We start from the raw sequence: 19839 nt of genomic DNA, 5'->3' as shown, positions 1-19839 counted from the left end.
CGGTTTTTAGCGGATAATGACCACCTGCCCACGCTGATTGTCGTCATGGTGACGGGCCTGGTGCTGGTGGCACTGATTGTCGGTGTAATCTACCTGTATCGACGGCGAACTGTTGGGTCCGGGGGTTCCTATGAAGGGGCTCGCTACAGTCGGACCAACTCCAGCCTGACTGAGCAGACTGAGAAGAACATCCTGGTGTCAGACATGGAGCTGAACGAGCAGCCAGAGTAGCACAGGAAGTGGACTCAACCCGACCTGGCACAGGAGAGATTGACGCTGTTGTTATTGTGGCATTTATGTTTTTGTTGTCTCTTTTGAAACCAAAAAAAAAGAAGATTTTCAAAGTGCTGAAGAGCTGTGTAGAGCGCAGCAGATATTTTGTTTTTAAAATTGAAGACTTGACAATTCAACCAATATCTGCAGACCAATCAAATCCTTCCATTTGCACAACTTTCTTTTAAAGGCCGTAAATCGATCATGTGGGAGTTTTATTTTTAATGCAGCTGGAAAAGTTTAATCCAAAATCAGTTTTAAGAAATGACTTCCTCAGTGCCAAAGTGAATTTTTGCTCGCTGTATATTTTCTTTTTTTTAATGATTTGAATTAACAAAGCAGAGGAGCTGCCACAGCCACAGATTGACTTTAAATTATGCGTCTCTGTCCTCTACAGCCACAGTCTTCTTCAGGACCAAATTAATTTTTTCCCCTTTTTTCTTTGCCATGACAGTATTTACCTAACTCTGACTTGTTATTGATTTCATTCTCCATGGTTTGTCATCTTCTGTGCAGCTGTAGAAAACTGTTACTGATGATGCATGTGTGGTTTTGTGCTCCTGCCTTGCTCCTCCTCTCTCATCGGACACATCAGCGCCAGCTGCCAAACGAGTAGAGGAGGAAGTCCAAATGTGAATGTGTGGAAGGTAACAGGGACCATCATTACTGGTGACCTTAAACCATCAGAGGCAGAACGCTACAACTACATTACGAAGTTCTGCTCCTTTAATAGGACAGCTGACAGTTGTCATAAATACTCTTGCTTACAGTTCGGTTCTTTCAACAGTTATTTTTCATCTGACTTAGTATTAGTAATCCATTTTCTTTTAGTCATTATAGTACAGTTACTTCTCTGTGATTCCAAACCTTTGTTTGTGCCGCCATCTGGAGCTGCTTTAGTGATTTTTAAGGACAATAATTCTGTTTTTGTGCACTATAAGAAAAGGTTTTCTGTATTTACAGCACAGCTCACTGCTCTTGTTTATTTTATCACTACTATTCTCTCTTTTAATGTTTTTTGACTCAATGTGACTTTTTAAGACAATTGGAAATTTCCTACTTTTATAGGAAAAATCTTGAATCTCTCATTGCCCACAAAGAAATGAATCCCTCATGTGAATAACAGTGAGCCAAAGACTGTTTTAAAAGTGAATTCCTTCAGATAAAAACCTCATTCAGCTCTCAATCGATGATGTTTTCATATTTCGCACTTGGCCACATCTTTCAGTCATTTTGTCATTGAACATTTTCTTCTGAACGTATTTCTGTCTTCCTGCACAGAGGAATGCTTTGGAGCTGTGTCAGTCTGAGGCTTTTAGGGTTTCACTGAGCTGCTGTGAAAAAAACCCTGCTTTTTCTGCTCCGTGAGTTGGACTAAGATAGAGGGGGGGAAGGGAGTGTGTGCGAGTGCGCGTGTCTCGAGTGTGTGCAGTCTCCAGCTGTGGAATGTTGAGTCGGCAAGAAGAGCTCAGTGGCACGTCTGGAACCAATCAGAGGAGGAGGGCTCAGGGACACGGAGGGTCAGGAAGAAAAGAAAAGAAAAAATTAGACCAAAAGGAGAAAAAGAAGGAGTGCGAGGAGGAGTCAGGGATGTAGTAAGAGGGGAAGGAGGGGTTGAAGTGGATTGTCCCGGGCTTACCCCGGCCTCTGCTGGTGGTTTACTGTACAGGTTTGTCTTAAATGTGGTAGATTTAAACTGTAGAGAAGGTCTGACGCTCCCTCCGTGTGTACATTTATGAGATCATGTTTATGATGCAGGCTGGCTCTTGTCCCTGTGAAGATTACCTGAAGCACCTGTTCAACTTTATTTGAACAATTTTTGTGTCATTTTTATATGAAATGAATAAAGTCTATGTTCTCAGAGCTTCTGCTTTCACTCTACTTGTGTATTATTATTCAGTCTCTTGCAAATCCTCCTGAGAACTCTTGTTTTGCTCCAAAAATCAGAGACAGCTTCCAATTTGTTTGAAGCTTCGCTCCCTGGTTTTCAAGTGGTGGGTCAGGACCCAAAAGTGTGCTGCAAAGCCATTTTCAGTGGCTTGTGGACATGTGCCTGGAAAAATATGTTGCAAAAAGTCTATGATGGGCTTTTATTTTGAAGGATGAATTCATGTCCTTGTTCCAAAAGAGCTTAGTTTCATCTCAAGTCCAAATTGTTTATCATTTAAAAAGTTGTTTATGACCAAAAAATGTACAGTATCTCAGCGAAGATTGGGAGAAATGGGGCACTTGAGCTAAGTTTCAAGTATGTTTGCAAAGGGTTCTTTTTTTCAATGTCATATTTAAGTTTTTTAGTTGCCAAAAAAAAACCTTTTCCCTTTGTCATTATGGGGTACTGAGTATGGATTATAAGAATAATTTAGGAATCTTAGAAAAGCAAATATAGATGACTTTACAGATGCTTGTTTACACAAAATAAACACTGGTCGCATGTAAATTGTACTCAACAATGATGCCAGCACTTTCTTTTGACAGTAATGTTTCTGAAAACTTGGCAATCATTTTTAAATTCTCTGTTTATGAAATAAACAATAGATTAATACTTTGACTTTCATGTATGATTGAATCGAGGTTCTTGTGGCCCCCAAAAGATTTTCAGGTCTCAAATTGGGCCGCAGGGAAGGCTGCCCCAGATTTCGTAAACACTACATTTAAGGAATTTGTTCTTTTTAACCTGACTTTTTGTCTTCACTGATGAAAAAGTAGCTAACTAATCCTGATTCATTGTGATGCATGGTGATATTGAATCTGTGCGTACTGTTTTGTTGCCAAAATAATACTAATCGTTATGGAACTTTGAGACCAGTGAAGATGCACAGCACTTCTAATGTGTCATCTTTTTATCTTCACATAAACGTCTAAGTTAGATTTTAAAAAATCTGTCGGTAAAAATATTCTTTCAATAATTAAAATTGAAAGAATGTAATTGTTCTAATAATTCAAAATTTTATAATTAAAAGATTACAGATTGTTTGTCAGATGAATAAATAAAATCTATTGTTTAATTAGAAGAATGAACTGCAAACCGGAAGTGACCACTCTTTACTGTCCGAAGTCACCTGGAGCGCAACAGCATCAGAGAAGAAGCAGGTGAGGAGCTGTTCCTGCACCTGAAAACACGTGTTGGAAATAAGAGAGAAGACAAGCAGAAACGAAGCTGAAGAGGTAGCCGGTAAGTTGCTGAACTTTTTTGTACTTTAAGAGACTCTTTGGCTACTGGCAAGCTTTGCCGCCGTTGTGACCTGCATTGCGCATGCACGGATTATTTAAAAGTGTCTTTTGGTAATCTGTTGTGATAAAATGTTATCAGAGATGGTATCAGAGGCGGAAGGTCGGCTAGATCATGACTGATGGCTGATTGATTGATTAAAGGAGAAATCGACTTAAGTTACTTTGTCAGGAGACAGCACAAAAGTGGATAGACGAACTGTGCGTTACCTGGTTTTGCACATTACTACTATACCTACTGGTATATTTGAAACAAAATGAAATTATTCTGTGTTTATGGAATAAATACAACATGCCTGATAGTAACAGCTTTGTGGAGTTGCTGTTCCTAAACGCTTTCACTTTCTAAAAATATAACATTTGATTGTGGAATATCCGGAGTGAAATTTCATTAACTGTGTAATTGCAAAGGTGTTTTTTTTATTTATTTATTAATTTTCTTTTTATTTAAAGTTCAAGTATTGAACATTCTAATTTGGTGTACATCATTTCCGATCAAAAAACGTATGAAAAAGAACAAAAACGTGTAGTAAACATACAAAATAATCATGAAAGTAACGTGCAGCAGAGAACCAGGGGAATTACAGTACAGCTACTGCTGTTTCTTACCTAAAATCTGATCTAGGTGGTTTTAAAAACTCAATCCATCTTCTCCAACAGTCTTCAAACACATCACTCTTCAATCTCAAGGTAAAGTCAGTTTTTTCATCACAGATATATCATGCGTTACATTAAACCAGTCCATTGATGAGGATGATCTCTGACATAGCCACTTGTCGTTACAGCGGATTTGAGGTGGCATCTGACCCAAATACATCATTCTAAAACAAAATTCTATCTTAGCCCTCAAAACTTTTTCCATACTGTCTTTGATTGACTTCCAGTAATTTTTAATCTCCAAACAATCCCAAAAATACATGATAGGGGTTTGCTTGATTTATACACCTGACAACAGGTCTGACTGTCACACCTGAATGCAAACATTCACAGGTGTGGCCAAATACTTTTGTCCATCTATCTGTCTGTGGGTCAGTCAGTCAGTCTTTAGGCCAGTTACTGGAAATTGGATGGCTAATGGTTTCCAGTTCATTTTCAATGAAAAAGTGCCAATTGAAAGTCTCAATCTTTCAAAATAACAGAGGCAGGGAAAAGGGGAGTTCTATAAGCAGAATCCAGTTATCATAAGGGAGACAGAGGGATGAGAATACGATGAAGGAGCTTTTTTTTCTGTTTAGTTAATTGAGTTTCATGAGTACGTGTGGGGCATTGTTTGCAAAGAAGATGGTCTAAAATCGGTTCAAAATACAGATACGTATGATTTCGGTGTCTCTATGAACCTCCCGCCTCACTGAGCCATGGACTGCAATGTACATGTTTCTCCACAAGAGGGCACTCCTAACTCAGTGTTTGTTACACTTCTTCCTCCTTGACGTTGTCTCTGTAATACATCAGGTCTTTTCCTACCATCTCTAAGGAGATATGCACTTAAATACCTCTTAAATGTTTTTGAAATGCTACATTTTTTTTTATTTCTTAGTATCAAAAACTATCAACTACTTTTTGAATTGATAAGATGCTGCTGGATCAGAAAGCTGGCAGTAGACACCGCCTGAAGCGATACTTCATGTGGATCCAAAGATGGGTAAGAGGATGGTTAGACCAAACACTGAGTGATGGGAGCTTGAAACCTCTTCTACAATGCCAACAAAGGTAAACTCACTGGAACAGAACAGTTTTATTGATATGGGAAACAAAATCCAGCTACATTTCTCCTGTGAGGAGGGCAATTTTACCTCAGTAGGTAAAACAAACCTGATAACAGCAAAAGATTGAGAACTCACTTAGAATTAAACCTTTGTTAATTATTATTTTATGGCCAAGAAATAGTTTATTTTCAGCTCAGTGTGAACCATTGCATACTCATTAATTAATGGTTAGTTAGTAGTTGGTTCCTCCTCCCTCATTTGTTTCATAGCAACTATGCCAAATTTTATCATTGACTGTTGATTCCTTTTCCCTTAATTGTCCCGTTCCTGAGTTAAAATTCCAATTATGTCCTAACTTGATTCAGTCAAGATTTCAGATCCATTCACTGTAGATATTCTAACCTTGCACTGAGAAGAATTATGTTGCTATATGAAACAAGAATTGAGAATAGCATGGTGATCATGGTGACCTGGCATGTAAAGATGACAGGACTCTATAGGTGCCTGGTTGCTCCTGTACTGGAAACAGCAGGACCCGTTTTTATTTATTCTGACTGCACATACACTAGTAGGTCCAATCTGTCATGAGAGCTCACACACTCCTGTTGTCACAATTATGAAATGGAGTCATGCTTTTGTCACAGTAAATGCGGCATTAAACCTGCACAACTATCAGTTATCCTTGACCAAATGCATATTTATGTAACACCTTTAACTGGGATGCTCTGTATGGATTATTGGATATTTAAATGTAGTTTAGACCTAAAACGTCAGTCCTGAAAAACAGCTTAAAGTTAAAGAGGAACAAACAAACACATTTTAGTCCTTAAAACACACTTTAAAGTGTGTAAAATGATGATGAATAAAGAAAATGATTTCTGCATATGTAGGTCTGAGGATCCAGACTAAAACTCCACAGACTTATTTGTTTCTATGCCCAGAATCAGCAGCTGATGAAGGCAGATTTTATAGGCAAAATATTAGTTGTAAATATCAGCTGGAATTTTCATATCTGCTGATAATAATTTAATGCCAATATTAATGTGCATCCTTACGTTTAACAGACTTCTTAACTTAACATTAAAAGTCACATGAGCCTTTTCTCCAGTATAATCGTCCAAACTCTAACTGTAAGTTGGATTCCAGTGTTGGGCTTAAATCTAAAACTACACGTAAACACCTACCAGTACCCACTAACACTTACATTGTAGTTTGTTCCTGGTTATTGTCCTTCTTCTTTTGGCATTTTTCCCTCATTAACTTTTCGTTAACTAGGAGATGTTTACCTCTTCTTTCCACATTATCTACCTAGTGGCTATGCCACATTTCCCCCCTGAACTGATGGCTCACTAATTGGAACACACTTTTTTATCCCTGATTTTCCTTGGGACTATCCCCATCAGTGCATGGTTAACTCTTTAGCAGTTCCTCATCCTCACTTGTTTCTAACTATGACAGTTTAGCCCCATCAAGGGGCAACAGGAGCTCACTATGTGAGAACTTGGGTTGGGAACTGGTGCCCCCCCCCCCCCCCCCAGAATTCTGGGTAAAATCAGTCAAAAACACCTATCCAGGTGTACACAAATTAAATTAAATGCTTCCTGTGAACCATTTGGAGTACAGGCACAAACAAGGTGTCTTTAGAAAGATTCTGAATAAAACATAAGATACCTGTGCCCTATAAAGAGGATCACACTCAGTGAAAAAACCCCTTATCCATTACTATTTGCCTCCACAACTGTGTAGACCAGTGGGTAGCAAGAAACCAGCACTTCACCAGGTTTGTCAAAGGTAACATTCTGTAGTTGTTGCTGCTACTGGTACTGAGTAATACGACAAAAAGCGAAAGACTTTTTTGCAGTGTGAGTTTTTAAAGTGAAACAGAAGCCTGTAGATGACTGTAGCTGGAGTAATTGGCTCGAAAACTCAACTGGACCAAAGCATAAAGCAACAGTCACAGAGTCACTCTGATGACCACTCAACAGTCCCTTTTTGCACGAATACACTTTTTTTCTTCCCAGTCCACTTTATATACCACTGTTTGTACTTTCTATTGCTAAATTTATTTTTTGCTCTACAACTGCTTTGTTTACCCAGTATTAGTCCATTCCACATTTCCCTGCTTATATGTTTATTTTAGTTGAAATCTTCTCATTGCACTACAAATATTCTTGGCTTTCAATTTTTATTGTAATTGTACACTTTGGTTTAAACGCTGTTACCACCGAAATCTGAGAACTGTATTTAAAATTGTTTATTGTGTTCACTTTTGTATATAGGCATGCAGGGATATAATGTATCTAGATATTTTCTTAAGATATATTTTTTTATTTTTGCCATTTTTCTTTTGTTAGACTTCTGCTCTTTGCTTTTTGTAATGCTGCTGCTCTAAATGACTTGAATTGCCCCTTCATGGGAAAAATATTTTTTTTTTAACTGAATTGAATCAAAATGAATCATATTGAAACAATATCACAGAAAATGGATGTCTTGCAACTGTTTTTGTGAGGAAAAGTCCCAGTGTTTTTACACTGGGGACTCCAAAAAGTGATGGAGGTTGGTAGGCGTTTTCCTACGTAGCACTGCTAATAATTGCCTAAAAAGACGAAATTGCAGCAAATACAGTAGACTTCTGAGATTAACAACAAATTGAAATTGCTAATAAATAACCCTTGATAAACCAAACAGTTTTTACAGTTTTTATCCTCACAAACTGGGTTGTAACATGAACTGGGGGCTTGTCCAGGATTTTAACCCGAGACATCCTGCATATAAAAGAAACCATTCGTTTTTAGAAATGGTTGATAAGTCAAGACCATAATGACAGCTTTAGCAATTCACTGCTTCCATCGTTTTGATGTCTGTGTCTGTTTGAATGCTGGTCACAAGTGTTTTTCTTATATTAAACCATGATATATGGAAAATAGTTTTAACTGACTAATAATTGACCTTACAAAGATAATGGACTGGCCAGATTCCATGTCAGTCATCAGGCAGGTCCATCTTTCATTATGAAACGACTGCACCAGTGCCATTTGAGGAGAACAAGGTGTGAGCTGCAGGCAGGGCTAGTTGGCAAGGGAGGCCACCAGTGTAGTGGTTCGCTCTGATGGCTATAGCATATTGGCTGTTTATCAAAACTAGACTGCATTTCTTCAAATAACAGGTGCACAAAGTCCAACTCTGAGAGCTTTCCTTGATGGAGATGTTTTTGCTCTTCCCCTGACTTGCTTTAGCACGAGTTTATCCACCAAGTGATACATTGCTGTAAAGAATAATAATTGATTTCAGTATAGCCTGAATAACTAGCCTGATACTTTTGAGTGAAGAAGCCTTCACTTTTTGAACCATTTTATCCACATTAGAATACATCATCCATAAAGTGTTTTGTAATGACTTTTCATGAATTCGAATCTAATTTTAACAACCTCAAAGCACACAAAGCCCAGCTCTCCCTCTGAGATTATTGGGAGCCCAGGCCCCAGGTTAGGAACCGGCTCCTAAGACGGACTCAAAATAAACTAGACATGACACAGTCAAAGTATTTATTAATAGCTCAAGATCTGTATAAAGACATTTTTGATCCAATTTTAACAAAATTCCTCAGCTGTGAAAACAGCTAAGCTCTATTTGAAATATGAGAAGGAAGAAAAGACCGAATAATGGACTGAAAACATTCCACATCAGCCACAGCCACCTTCATAATTCACACAATATACCTCACTTGTCTACCTCAGGCAGTTATTGAATCAAGCATGCCTTAAGTTGAATAACTTGAGACTATTTCGTCCTGATCTACGCTGAAGTTTGACAGGAGGCGACTACATCGATCTGACAGAGCACATTTTATATGAGCTTGCAGATTCATCCGTCCCTGCCTGGTTTTGACATACCTGTCCCAAAGATTTTAACTCTCTTATGAACCATTGTTTCTTTCTGAAACAAAACTGTCAGTGTAATAGTTTCAAAGGACTGGGGCTCTATTTGTAGGGTCTACTTGCTGATAAGCTACATTTTCTGGACCATAGAGACCATTTTGGAGCAGAGGTATTAAAAGCAATTGAAGCTAACAGCCATTCAGAGAGCAGAGCTTGTCTTTTTCAGGCAGCTTCTTTTTAAAAGAGCCCTTTCCCCTACTGCTGTTCAGAGAGAAGAGTGCAGTCCTATTTATTTCAAAACACTCCCCGTCTTTGTCCGAAGTCGCTCTTTTCCTCTCCCACTCTCCGTCTCCCTCCTCCATTGCCAGTCCAACAGCTGCTTCTCCTTTGGCTGGCCTCCAAATGGATGACTGAGGAGAGTGAATGGGTTTTTAAATTCACTTGTTAACGCAGCTTTCCTTCTGGTTACCCTCTCTCAACATGCAGAGCCCACACAAGGAAGAAAATACGGAGAGAGAGGAAGGAAGTGATCTAAACATCAAACTCTTATCTATTTGAAGAGTTTCACCCTCCTTTCTCACCTTGTTAATGTTGATTAATCATATATAGTTTAAATGTCTGTCTCTAGTGATATTGTTCTGTTGCAGAGACCTTAGGCGCCACTGCATGCCTCTAAACTCCCAAACCCAACAGGTGCATTCACAATGCCTAAGGCACAATGGCTGCTGCTGCTGCCATGTGCGCTGGAAAGCCCACAGGCCATCATGAAATCCTCCTCATGATTCAGCACTTTAACCCTCACGCTGACATTTTTTATACTACTCATGTGACCTCTCGGTGAGGCACTGCTGCATAATCAAAAGACAGAAAAGGGGGAAAGATTTTCTAGTGCAGCCACTGAATGCTAACAAACTGGAGTCATTCTCATTTTGGATTCCACTATCCATATTAATTCAGATTTGTCAAATCTTTAGCTGCTTCTAACACTCATAAGAACAGCCTCCTCTTCTTCCATATTGTTGTCATTTAATTGTTTATCTCATTCGTGTGGAATGTTTTGAAACAACCATTTAAAAGTGCTTTATAATTGAAGCTTTACTTACTTATCAATTGAGCTGAGTGTTGGTTCTTGTGCATTAGCTTCTGTGTGGCGCTGCCCTCCTTATGACCTCTTATATGGTTTTTATGCAGCCTATATGGACCTACTAGTCAGCTGAATGTATGCAGCACTATAGAGTCCAAGACACATTTCCCCAAGAGGACTGTAAAGTGTATTTTAGTGTATCACATCATATCCTATCGATGGTAAAGCTTCTAAAACTTGTCAAAATTCAGTCCAAGTGTATGCCGTCTGAAATGAATATTGGATTTAGCTACCTAACCTCGCAGCCCATCCCTACTTCCTGTTTTATTGCACTGGCAGAATGTCTGCACTAGAGGATGGCACTGGTTTAGTTTTTACTCATCTGTCCCATCCCACAGAAGAAATCTTTTTCTGTCCCAATCAGATTCTAGACTTGCAATAAAGACTCCTGTCCAGATCCTGGTAGAATGGTTCCTGCTTCATCCTTCTCCTCCGTATTTGTTTATTTGCATTGGCAATAGTTACAGCGCCATAAAAAAAGTATTTGCCAGTTTCTACGTTTTTAAATGAAGATTTAATTTATTATGGGAATAAAGCGAAGAGACCAAATCTGTGCTCATGTGCAGAGTACATGGAGCTTGGCCTTGATGCGCCCAGTCCTCGACACCATCATTTCCAGCCAGGAGCCAAACCAATTCCAAGGGCGGCAACAACAGCAAGCAAGCAATTGTGATAACTGGTCATTTTGACCCACTCTTCTTTGCAGAACTGTTTTAATTCAGCCACATTTGAGAGTTTTCCAGCATGAATGGTCTTGTCCTTAAGCCATTCACTGGTTGCCTTGCTGATATGTGTTGGATCATTGTCCTTCTGCCTAACCCAAGTGTGCTTAAGCTTGAGGTGACAAACTGATGGCCGGACATTCTCCTTCAGGAGCAGCATTCATGGGTCCATCAATTATGGCAAGTCATCCAGGTCTTGACCATCACACTGCCACCACCGTGTCTGACGGTTGGAATGATGTTCTTTTTATCAAATGCTGTTAGTTCTACGCCAGATGTGATGGGATGCATGCCTTCCAAAAGTTCAACTTTTGTCTCATCAGTCTACAGAATATTTTCCCAAAAGTCTTGGAGATCTTCAAGATGTTTTTTTGGAAACTGTGAGACAAGCTTTTGTTTTCTTTTTCTTTTATTTTTGTCAGCAGTGGTTTTGGCCTTGGAACTCTCCCATAATGCCATTTTTGCCCTGTCTCTTTCTTATCTTTGAATCATGAATAGATCTTTAGATATTGCTCTGGGTTCTCTAGGGACCTCCTGGATGAGTCTTTAACTTGGAGTAATTTTGGTAGGCCGACCACTGCTGGGAAGGTTCAACACAGTTCAAAGTTTTCTCCAGTTGTGGATAATGTTGTGTGGTGTGGATTGATTCCCAAAGCCTTAGAAATTGCTTTGTTGTATCTTTTCTTGAATTCCTTTAGATTGCGGCTTGATGTCAGAAAGGTTCTACTTAAGAGATGTGATAATTCAACAGTTCTAGCAGTAATCAGGCCTGGGTGTGGCTGGTGACATTCAGTTCATCTTTTTCATATATGGCAGTGTAGGCTTTTTTCTCATAATAAATGATGAAATCATAATTTAAAACTGCATTTTGTATTTACTAAGGTCATCTTTGTCTAATCCAAAAACCAAAACTGCCATCACTGAAGGGCACAAAAGCACAAAACACAATCAATAATTCATTAAGCCCTTTAGCAAAAAGGTTTTTTTTAAATGCAAGCAAGCATCACAGGAATCCCAAGGGAATCCTTTGTCCTGTGGGACTCCTGAAACAAAGTCAGCCTCTAGTCTGAACATTTACTATCTGATCACTGAGACTCAACATGGATAGCATTTCAAACAAAAACCTCTAAAGTGGCTCCACTGCACCTTCCTCATTTCAGATCGTGTCACCACAGACACGATGACGTCCCTGTTATCTGCACTGCTTAGAGCTCTTGGCTTTGATTGCTTCTGCCTGCTTCATCATGCAGTGTGACAGCTCTCTATCCACCTGTTATCACTGCTTGTCATTACTAGACCCTTCTGCACTGTAAGCACAGAGGCGATATAAAAAGGGTGCTGGCCAGTGGGTCATTTTAAAATACCCGTAAGATGTACTTCACTTCCAGCTGGAATCTGTCATCGAGTTGTAATCACAGTTTTTCTTTTCACGGCTATGCAAACAAACCCTGTGAGCCAGCCTCTTTTAAATGGGGATCAAATTCCACAATCTTTGTCTGAATCAAAGACTGCACACTTCAAAGTGACTGGATCAGCAGAGATGCACGCAGAGTGCCAACACCAGAGCAGGAAGATGGGAAAATAGCTATGTGCTCACTTTGCTGTCCAAACCCATTTGGACTCCTGTCTTTCTTCTCCTTCATCATCTTTCCAGTTAGTTTGCAGGGACTTTGTGTTTCAGTGTGCCGATGCAGCGTCCTGAGACTGGAAACTTTAAAGGCCACGTGTATGGATGGTGTGCAGACTTGGGGTAGCTGGGTTGAGGTGTAGTTATCTCCTCTGTGCAGATGAGAGCATGTCTTTGCCTGCAGGATGCTGCTCTTTCTCAGGCCAAGGACAGCATCTGTGTGGTGACAGGGATTATGGGTACACTGTTCCCAGGCTCTGCCTTTTGGGGAAGCCAGGATCTGTGCTCAGTTGTCTTGTTTGTTGGCCATTTTTCAGGTGTGTAATTAGCATCCATAATAGCTCTAATTAGGGCCTGCACAGTTTGCATTAACTCCTAAACAAACCCATTTATGTAAAGATGATGAATCGATAAGAGACTTGGGGTTTAGCCAAGAAAATATCAACAAGAATTATCATCAAACTGCTGAAGATTGTGTCAGGAGACACAATTTGTTCATGTTTGGAGCTTCATCAGGAATACTCTTGTGCCAAAACCACCAAATGAAGCAGAGTGAGAGACGATGGCAGGATCATTTCTTAAGCTGCCCACTCCTACACCTGTCTGATGAGAATTAGTGACTGGGAACAACAAAAGGCACAATTATCACCCCTAACCAGGGACGGGATTAGACTCCTTCATTTGCATGGATTCCACCTGAAAAAATAATAATTATGAGACACGAATAAGGAAGAAATAGAGACAAAAGGTGGAGTTAATTTATGGAAAGCTTGGCTGTTCCAGTGCACACTGCTTTGATCGCTTAATCTGCTATTAACCCCCATAACAATAGTCGTGCACGTGCATGCATGCACGTGCACTCACACCGTGGAGATCCCTGAGTCATGGGAATCATATACTGAAACCAGCATTACCCCTACACAGGAAATAAAAATAGTCTGAGGGGAGCAGGAGATGTGAGATGAGGCTACAGCAAAGATGCAACCCAATTCAACCTTTGTTTACTCTCAGTGGTTACCAAGGCAATGCCAGGAGACTCTGCTTTCCCGTAGGAGCAGAAACCCATTTATAGGAGAACATTTCCAGCCTTGAAAATAGCATTGCCGGGGGAAATGAATCCATGTTTCATTCATTCTTTTAATATTCAAGAGAGAATCCAAAATTAGAAAATTAAAAAATGATTGGTTTTGTTTGGTGTTATATCAGCTCATGTTGTCATATGGCTACATTAATAAGATCTTTTCCTATAATTAGGAGACCTTGTCTCATTATAAGGTCTTGACTGCAGAGCAATCTTTCTCGCTGTGGGGCTGTTTTGTTTGTGCATTTTGTCAAATATTTCATGTAGCATTTATGAAAAGCAAAACTCATCCTTCTCTTTGCTCATCTTACCTCTATATATACATGGACGTAGTTTCAGCGGCATCACTCACCTGTTCCTGGGACTTTTAAAGCCCACTGGTGGCAGTCAACTCCATTCAATTCCACAAGCTTTACTGGTGTAGAAAACAGCAGTTTGCATTGCAGTGTATAACTCTATAATAATAATAGAAAAAAGTATTGTAATTAGTTTATTTATAAAGTTTTGGGTTTGACTTAACACTGTAAAAAGTGTCATTTTAAACCCTAATAGAACATTCTGGAACAACTAAAAAAAAAAGCTTCAGTTGTTAAAAAAAAATTATTATACATTCATGATAATGTATATTGAAAACAATAAAATTATTTCAGAAGCAATAATTCGTAGTAGCATGAATTGGAATATGAGGGTGCAACAAGGAGGTGGCTGGGGTGGAGGAGGTTAAGCTTTGCCAGCAGCAGCAGCATGGTGCATCAGCGTTAATGCAAGCAGGGAAAAGTGAGAAGTATGTCATATTTAAATGGACTGCTGTGTTGAGAGAAAGAGCTGTGATTGGCTGTTGGAGCTGAGCAATAACTGGTATCAGCTTACAATCAGCTGATCGTGGCTGGGGGCAAGACTTCCGTGAACTGACGCTAAGCTTCAATACTACTAGATAGAGTGAACTAGAGCAGAACAATTAATAAAATATCTAATTGCAATTATTTTTGCTCATATTGCAAGTTTGTTATCAATTGCTTTATTGAAGGGGATTATTATTTTATGTCATGTTTCATGTTTTGATTAAGAAATTTGAATCAATTGACCAATTCTGTGTTCTGTCTTGTGTTATTAAGAACTATCAGTGATAGTTGGTACAGCATATGAGGTATTAAACATGAGAAAAAACAAGGAAAACAAAAATATATGCAAAACAGAAAGCAAACCCAGCCCAATATTTCCTGGTTTACAAAAACAATACATTTGCAAAAATATGTGCTTTTTGGAGCAATGTCTCATATTTATGATTTGTGAAGAGTGCTGTAAACCATTTTGGATTTTAAAAAATGTTGGTGCAGTGATTCCTCATGCAAAATCCTGACTCGTGTGTCAGTGAAGGGTCCTAGACTAGCTCATGTTAACAGGATACAGCAAGCATGAGCAGAGCGCTGAAATACACATTGCAGTCGCTGTTCTCTACTTCTACTCGTCTGTGTACAGTCTTTAAACGTATTAGCAGCGGTAATGTCTTCGACCCTGTCTGCTTTCACGTCAGGAGGTTTTTAAAAACCGTGCAGAGATTAGGAGACGGAGAAACAGGCAGCAGTTCTTGCTGCTCTGCCCCCACTGCAGCGGAAGCAAGGAGCTGACTTTTCTTCTTTGTGTGTTTTAATATGACGGTTACTTCCTCTTTTTCGGTGGTGGTTTTAATAGCGGTTAGCAACCACACTTACCAGCATTACTCCCGCTAAGATTGGCGGATAAATACTGTCACATTTGCTTGTTTCTAAATTTTTATTTTTTAATGGTTCGAACAGATTTGTCATGGGACTACGTGCACCGAAACATGACCCACGGTTCAAGTTGAACACAAAAACCATTACACTCCTATCATGTATATGAATATAAATCACTATCTATGTGCATGTTCAAATTCAGGAAAATGCTAATAACAAGACACTCAAGCCCATGTACATGCCCTTTTAGTCTATCAGTTTCTTTTTCAGCAACAAAGGGTGTGTTTTAAATAGCTTTAAGAAGACACATCTATCTAAATAGAAAGATAACCAGGCTTAGATTCATCATTCAGCAGCCTTTAAGCAGGAAACAAATATGTAACATCTCTAAGAATCAATTCCAAGTCAATAATTGAAGTCACTTTGCTTGAAATCTACAGAGTCTAAATTAGTTTTCACCAACACTTCTGTCTGTCCGGATGCAAATGTGTGTGTGTCTGTGTGTGTTTTTCACCCAGTTGTTTGTGCTGAGTGTTTTCCACCATGAACCAGTCAGGATATGCAGAGATGAGCTCCATTGTTGGCAGAAATTGCTTGGCCCAGGCATGCTGCCTCGCCACTGGGCTCCCCAACTGATCGATCTAATCCTTAACTCAAATGAGTTTCTCTTTCTGAAATCGAGGGCTGACCAGAGCCATGAAGTGGAGAGGAGGGTGAGCGGTGGGAGGAGGTGGAGAAATGAGGGATGCTGTCCGTGTTGGTGGTGAATTAATTTGAGGTACAAAGTTATTGAGTTAAAGTCTGACTGCAGGTTATGCCATCATAACATTTTCATTTACTGATTAGTGATCCAGGTGAAAGCAAGCCCCAAAACATCCTGTATGCTCAGCTGGATTCAGGAGAGTAATGTTGCATTACCTTTTAAGACTATTTAGATCCCCCTTGCAGATACAACAGACAAATAATGAAGTAGAAAAGTTAAAACAGAACAATGAGGACTTCCTGTAGTTCACAGACTGACTGTCCGTCATCACAGAGGGCTAGCATCTGCACTTCAAGGTAGAAGTTACACACATCTCTTTAGGCTTTAGATACATAATAAGTCAAACAGAGACAAAATCTCTGAGCATATATCACCCCTGTCTGAACCCTCACACGATGAGTCCAACAGGCCACAGTATGTCTCCTCCACTTTCTCTCATCACTTATCTTCAAGGAACTGTCTGAGTCCTCTGTCTATTAAGTTAAATATGATGTATGAGAACTTTTTCCTCCCAAAGAAAAGGCTTCTATTTTTAGCTTCTTGCAAGAGTTTGCTCTCTTCCATCTGATATTGGAAACAGAAACTTCCACCTTGGGGTTGTATGCCTCGACAGAGTACACAGTTGCCAGACAGTGAAGTACAAGGATGAGTAAAGAAGAAGAGCTGGGGTGGTTTCTTTTATAGAATGAGTATATATTATATAAGCAGGGGATGAACATGAGGCAATGACCTTAATTTAACCATTTCATCACTGAGTTAGAGTAGACATTTAAGCAAAGTTTTAAGAAATCCCTAAAAGTGTTCTTGCGATGACACATGCACAAACAAAAGATGAACATGAAGCCCTTGACCTTGACCTTTGATCCATAACCTCATCAATGAGTGAGGGCAGGCCTGCCCACAGAATTAGCCAGGCCTCTGAAAACCCCAGTGAATGGGCCTTCCCCAGTTGTGATCTATTGATGATATCAGTGCATATGTGTTGGATAAGTAACATTAGTGCTAAAATCCTGGATAGCAATTACTTCATTTTGAAGCTAAAAAGCATGTCAAGCTATTTATTTTCTTTAGTAGAAAAACCTTGGCTGAGGCAACTTTTTTAATCAGTGTTGGATTATGGTGATATTTTGTATAGGCATGCTTCACCTGTTACTTTAAACCTCCTTGATGCAGTTTTCCACTCTGCACTTAGGTCCATTACTGGTGATGCCTTTACACTCACATTGCATCTTCTGCAGTAAAGTCGGATGGTCATCACTCTCAGAGAGATGTGACCTGCACACACACGTTTATTTACAAGGCTCTTATTGGGATGCTTCCTCCTTACATCTCCCCCATGATAGCCTGGTCCTCTAGAGCTCATAACACCTCTAATGACTGGCTTACACTCCAGGTTCCCAGAGTTCACTCTGAGTTCGGCAGGTCTGCCTTTAGCTTCTTTGCTTCGTTGGCTTGGAACTCACTACAGAGCACTTTAAAAATCAAGGAACTTGTTTCTTTGGGTCATTTCAGATCATTAATTCAGAATTTCTTTTCCTCCAATTGCACCTTGTTATGTTAAATTCTTTATTGTTACCTTTGCCAAGTAGGTTATGTGATCGTGTGGGTTTGTTCGTTTGTTAGTCTGTTTTTAGCAACATAACTCAAAATGCTGTGGACGGATATAGATGAAATTTTCAGGAAATGTCAGAAATGGCATTAGGAAGAACAAATTAGATTTTGGGAGTGATCCGGATCACCATCTGGATCCAGGAATTTTTTTTAAGGATTCTGTACTATTGGGAGATAGGGCTAATGTCGGAGGTCTGCGCTCTCCGAGTGCTTTTCTAGTTTATCATGCATTTTTCCTTTATCTGCTCGACATCATTGTAAATGAGGGCTGAGTCTAAATAAAGATTATATATATTATTGAGTTCTGATGTTCAAATTATGTATTATTGCCAACACCTTTTCATCACTGTTTCCACCTATTTTGCCAGATTTGTTTTCAATTTAAACTAACTTTTGCCACTTTTTGCTACTTGCTACTGCACATTTTTGTACCTTTTTGCCACTTTTAACCCATGTTTTCCACTTTTTAACCGTTTTCACCATTTTTACTGCCCGTTTCTGTTTGTCTTCAAAGCAGATGGATACGCCTGTTTCCGTGTTTCTCACTGGCATCCATCTTGCAAAGCTCCCATCTGAACCATTTGGGCCCGGGGACTCACCGAACAGGGTGATCTTGGTTGGACAAAAGCTTTTGGACCAAACACTTGACCAATCGGATGGAAGCTGTCAGCCCTGCTTTTTTCCATGACTTTGTAGCACTTGAAGAAGCTTTACAGCGAGCCTGGAACTTGGGTGACTTTTCAAGGTATTTATTGTTAAAATCCACACCAGTAACTCTAATACTGAACATCTTTTTTTATCATTTTTTTAAATTAGTTTTTGTTCATCTCTGCTGCTAGCGGCTAATGATATTCACAATTTTGTGTCCTGCAATGCTTTGTGATCGGCTGTAACAACCAACAGCAGGCTGTTCCATTTTTGTGTCCTGCTGTTTCAAACTACCCATGTCTTAGAAATCAGATGAGTTCATAGATATGTTCATAAGCCTGCAAAGCAGTGAAGAACAAGGGGCCAAATGACCTTGACCTATGGCCTTTGAGCTCCAAATCTTACCAGGTCATCCTTGAGTCAGGGTGGACATTTTAGCAAAGTCTGAGAAAGATTCTTCAAAGAATTTTTAGATATTGAGTGACCTAGATAACTGTAAAACATGATGGCTCCAGCTTTAGCTATAGCTGGTGTGGAGCATAATCCCTGACACGTCTGGCTTAAGATGAATACTTTTTTAATTTCCATATATATGAAAATATATATTTAAAAACTATTTATATCTCTCTGTTATTGAATTTGAACAAAAAATAATAAATATTAATGAAGCATCTTTTTTTTCATTGATGATTCTGAAGAGTTCCAAAACATTTTCTACATAATGATCCTGATAAGGGTAAAGAAGAAGCTCTATGAACTACATGGCACATACATGTTGTTGTTAGTTTTGCTCCAAGAGTGAATAAATAATTTGTTAAATATGCACAAATTGTGCATGATTAAATGTTTATTGGTATATTATCTAGCTGTGACTGTACCATTACAGTCACGGTTACTGTCTCTTGTCTCTGTATCTTTACACGGCTGAACATCTCTCAGCATGTTAGCGGGTTCAAGTGCGGCTAATCTGACCACCACGTGCCTTGAAGGCAGTGGCATAGCGTGACAGAGGAGGACGTGTGAAAGGCCTCTTTGTTGAGCCGTGTCATCATTTGTATTCAGCAGGATCAAAGTCTCTTTGGCTGCTTTAAAAATTTGTCCTGTGGCGAGTGTTGCTGGAGCAGTGAACGACAATGTCAGGGGATGCAGAAGAGCCTCAAATTTACATAGAAATGACTCAAGACATGAATGTGTGAGGAATAAAATCAGTCCCCAATTTGGGATTGTGTGGGCATGAATCGTGGTCTGCCTTACACCCCCCCTGCTTCTGAGGGTGTTTTTGTGAGGAAGAATTTTGTGTTTAAAGGTGCTAGTGGAGTTAAAAAAGATTAAACCAGCTTCGTATTTTGACATTTATTAAGAAGCTTTCTGTTGTTTTTCTCCATTGGATTGTGTGATGGTAAAGTTACAGACAGGGCAAATTAGTTAAACCCAGTGAGATGA

The 19839-nt window shown here is 39.4% G+C and overlaps 1 protein-coding gene and 1 long non-coding RNA gene across 3 annotated transcripts in view; both read left to right on the top strand.

The window, feature by feature from the left end:
• The window catches only part of mrc2 (mannose receptor, C type 2), a 44382-nt gene extending 42246 nt beyond the window's left edge, over positions 1–2136 (top strand). Inside the window, exon 29 of the mRNA XM_041777884.1 lies at positions 11–2136. Coding sequence (XP_041633818.1) covers positions 11–231 — 221 coding nt within the window. The 3' untranslated portion in view covers positions 232–2136. The remainder of the gene's footprint in view (positions 1–10) is intronic.
• A 1234-nt stretch (positions 2137–3370) lies between these two features.
• The window catches only part of LOC121503756, a 61378-nt gene continuing 44909 nt past the window's right edge, over positions 3371–19839 (top strand). For both annotated transcript variants that reach the window (XR_005991388.1, XR_005991389.1), the window contains exons 1-2: positions 3371–3445; positions 18263–18493. This is a non-coding gene — a long non-coding RNA (uncharacterized LOC121503756). The remainder of the gene's footprint in view (positions 3446–18262; positions 18494–19839) is intronic.

Source organism: Cheilinus undulatus, linkage group 21, assembly GCF_018320785.1.
Source record: "Cheilinus undulatus linkage group 21, ASM1832078v1, whole genome shotgun sequence".
Classification (NCBI taxonomy): Eukaryota; Metazoa; Chordata; class Actinopteri; order Labriformes; family Labridae; genus Cheilinus; species Cheilinus undulatus.
The sequence above is the reverse complement of the archived record's forward strand: the minus strand, read 5'-3'. Positions and strand labels throughout refer to the sequence as shown.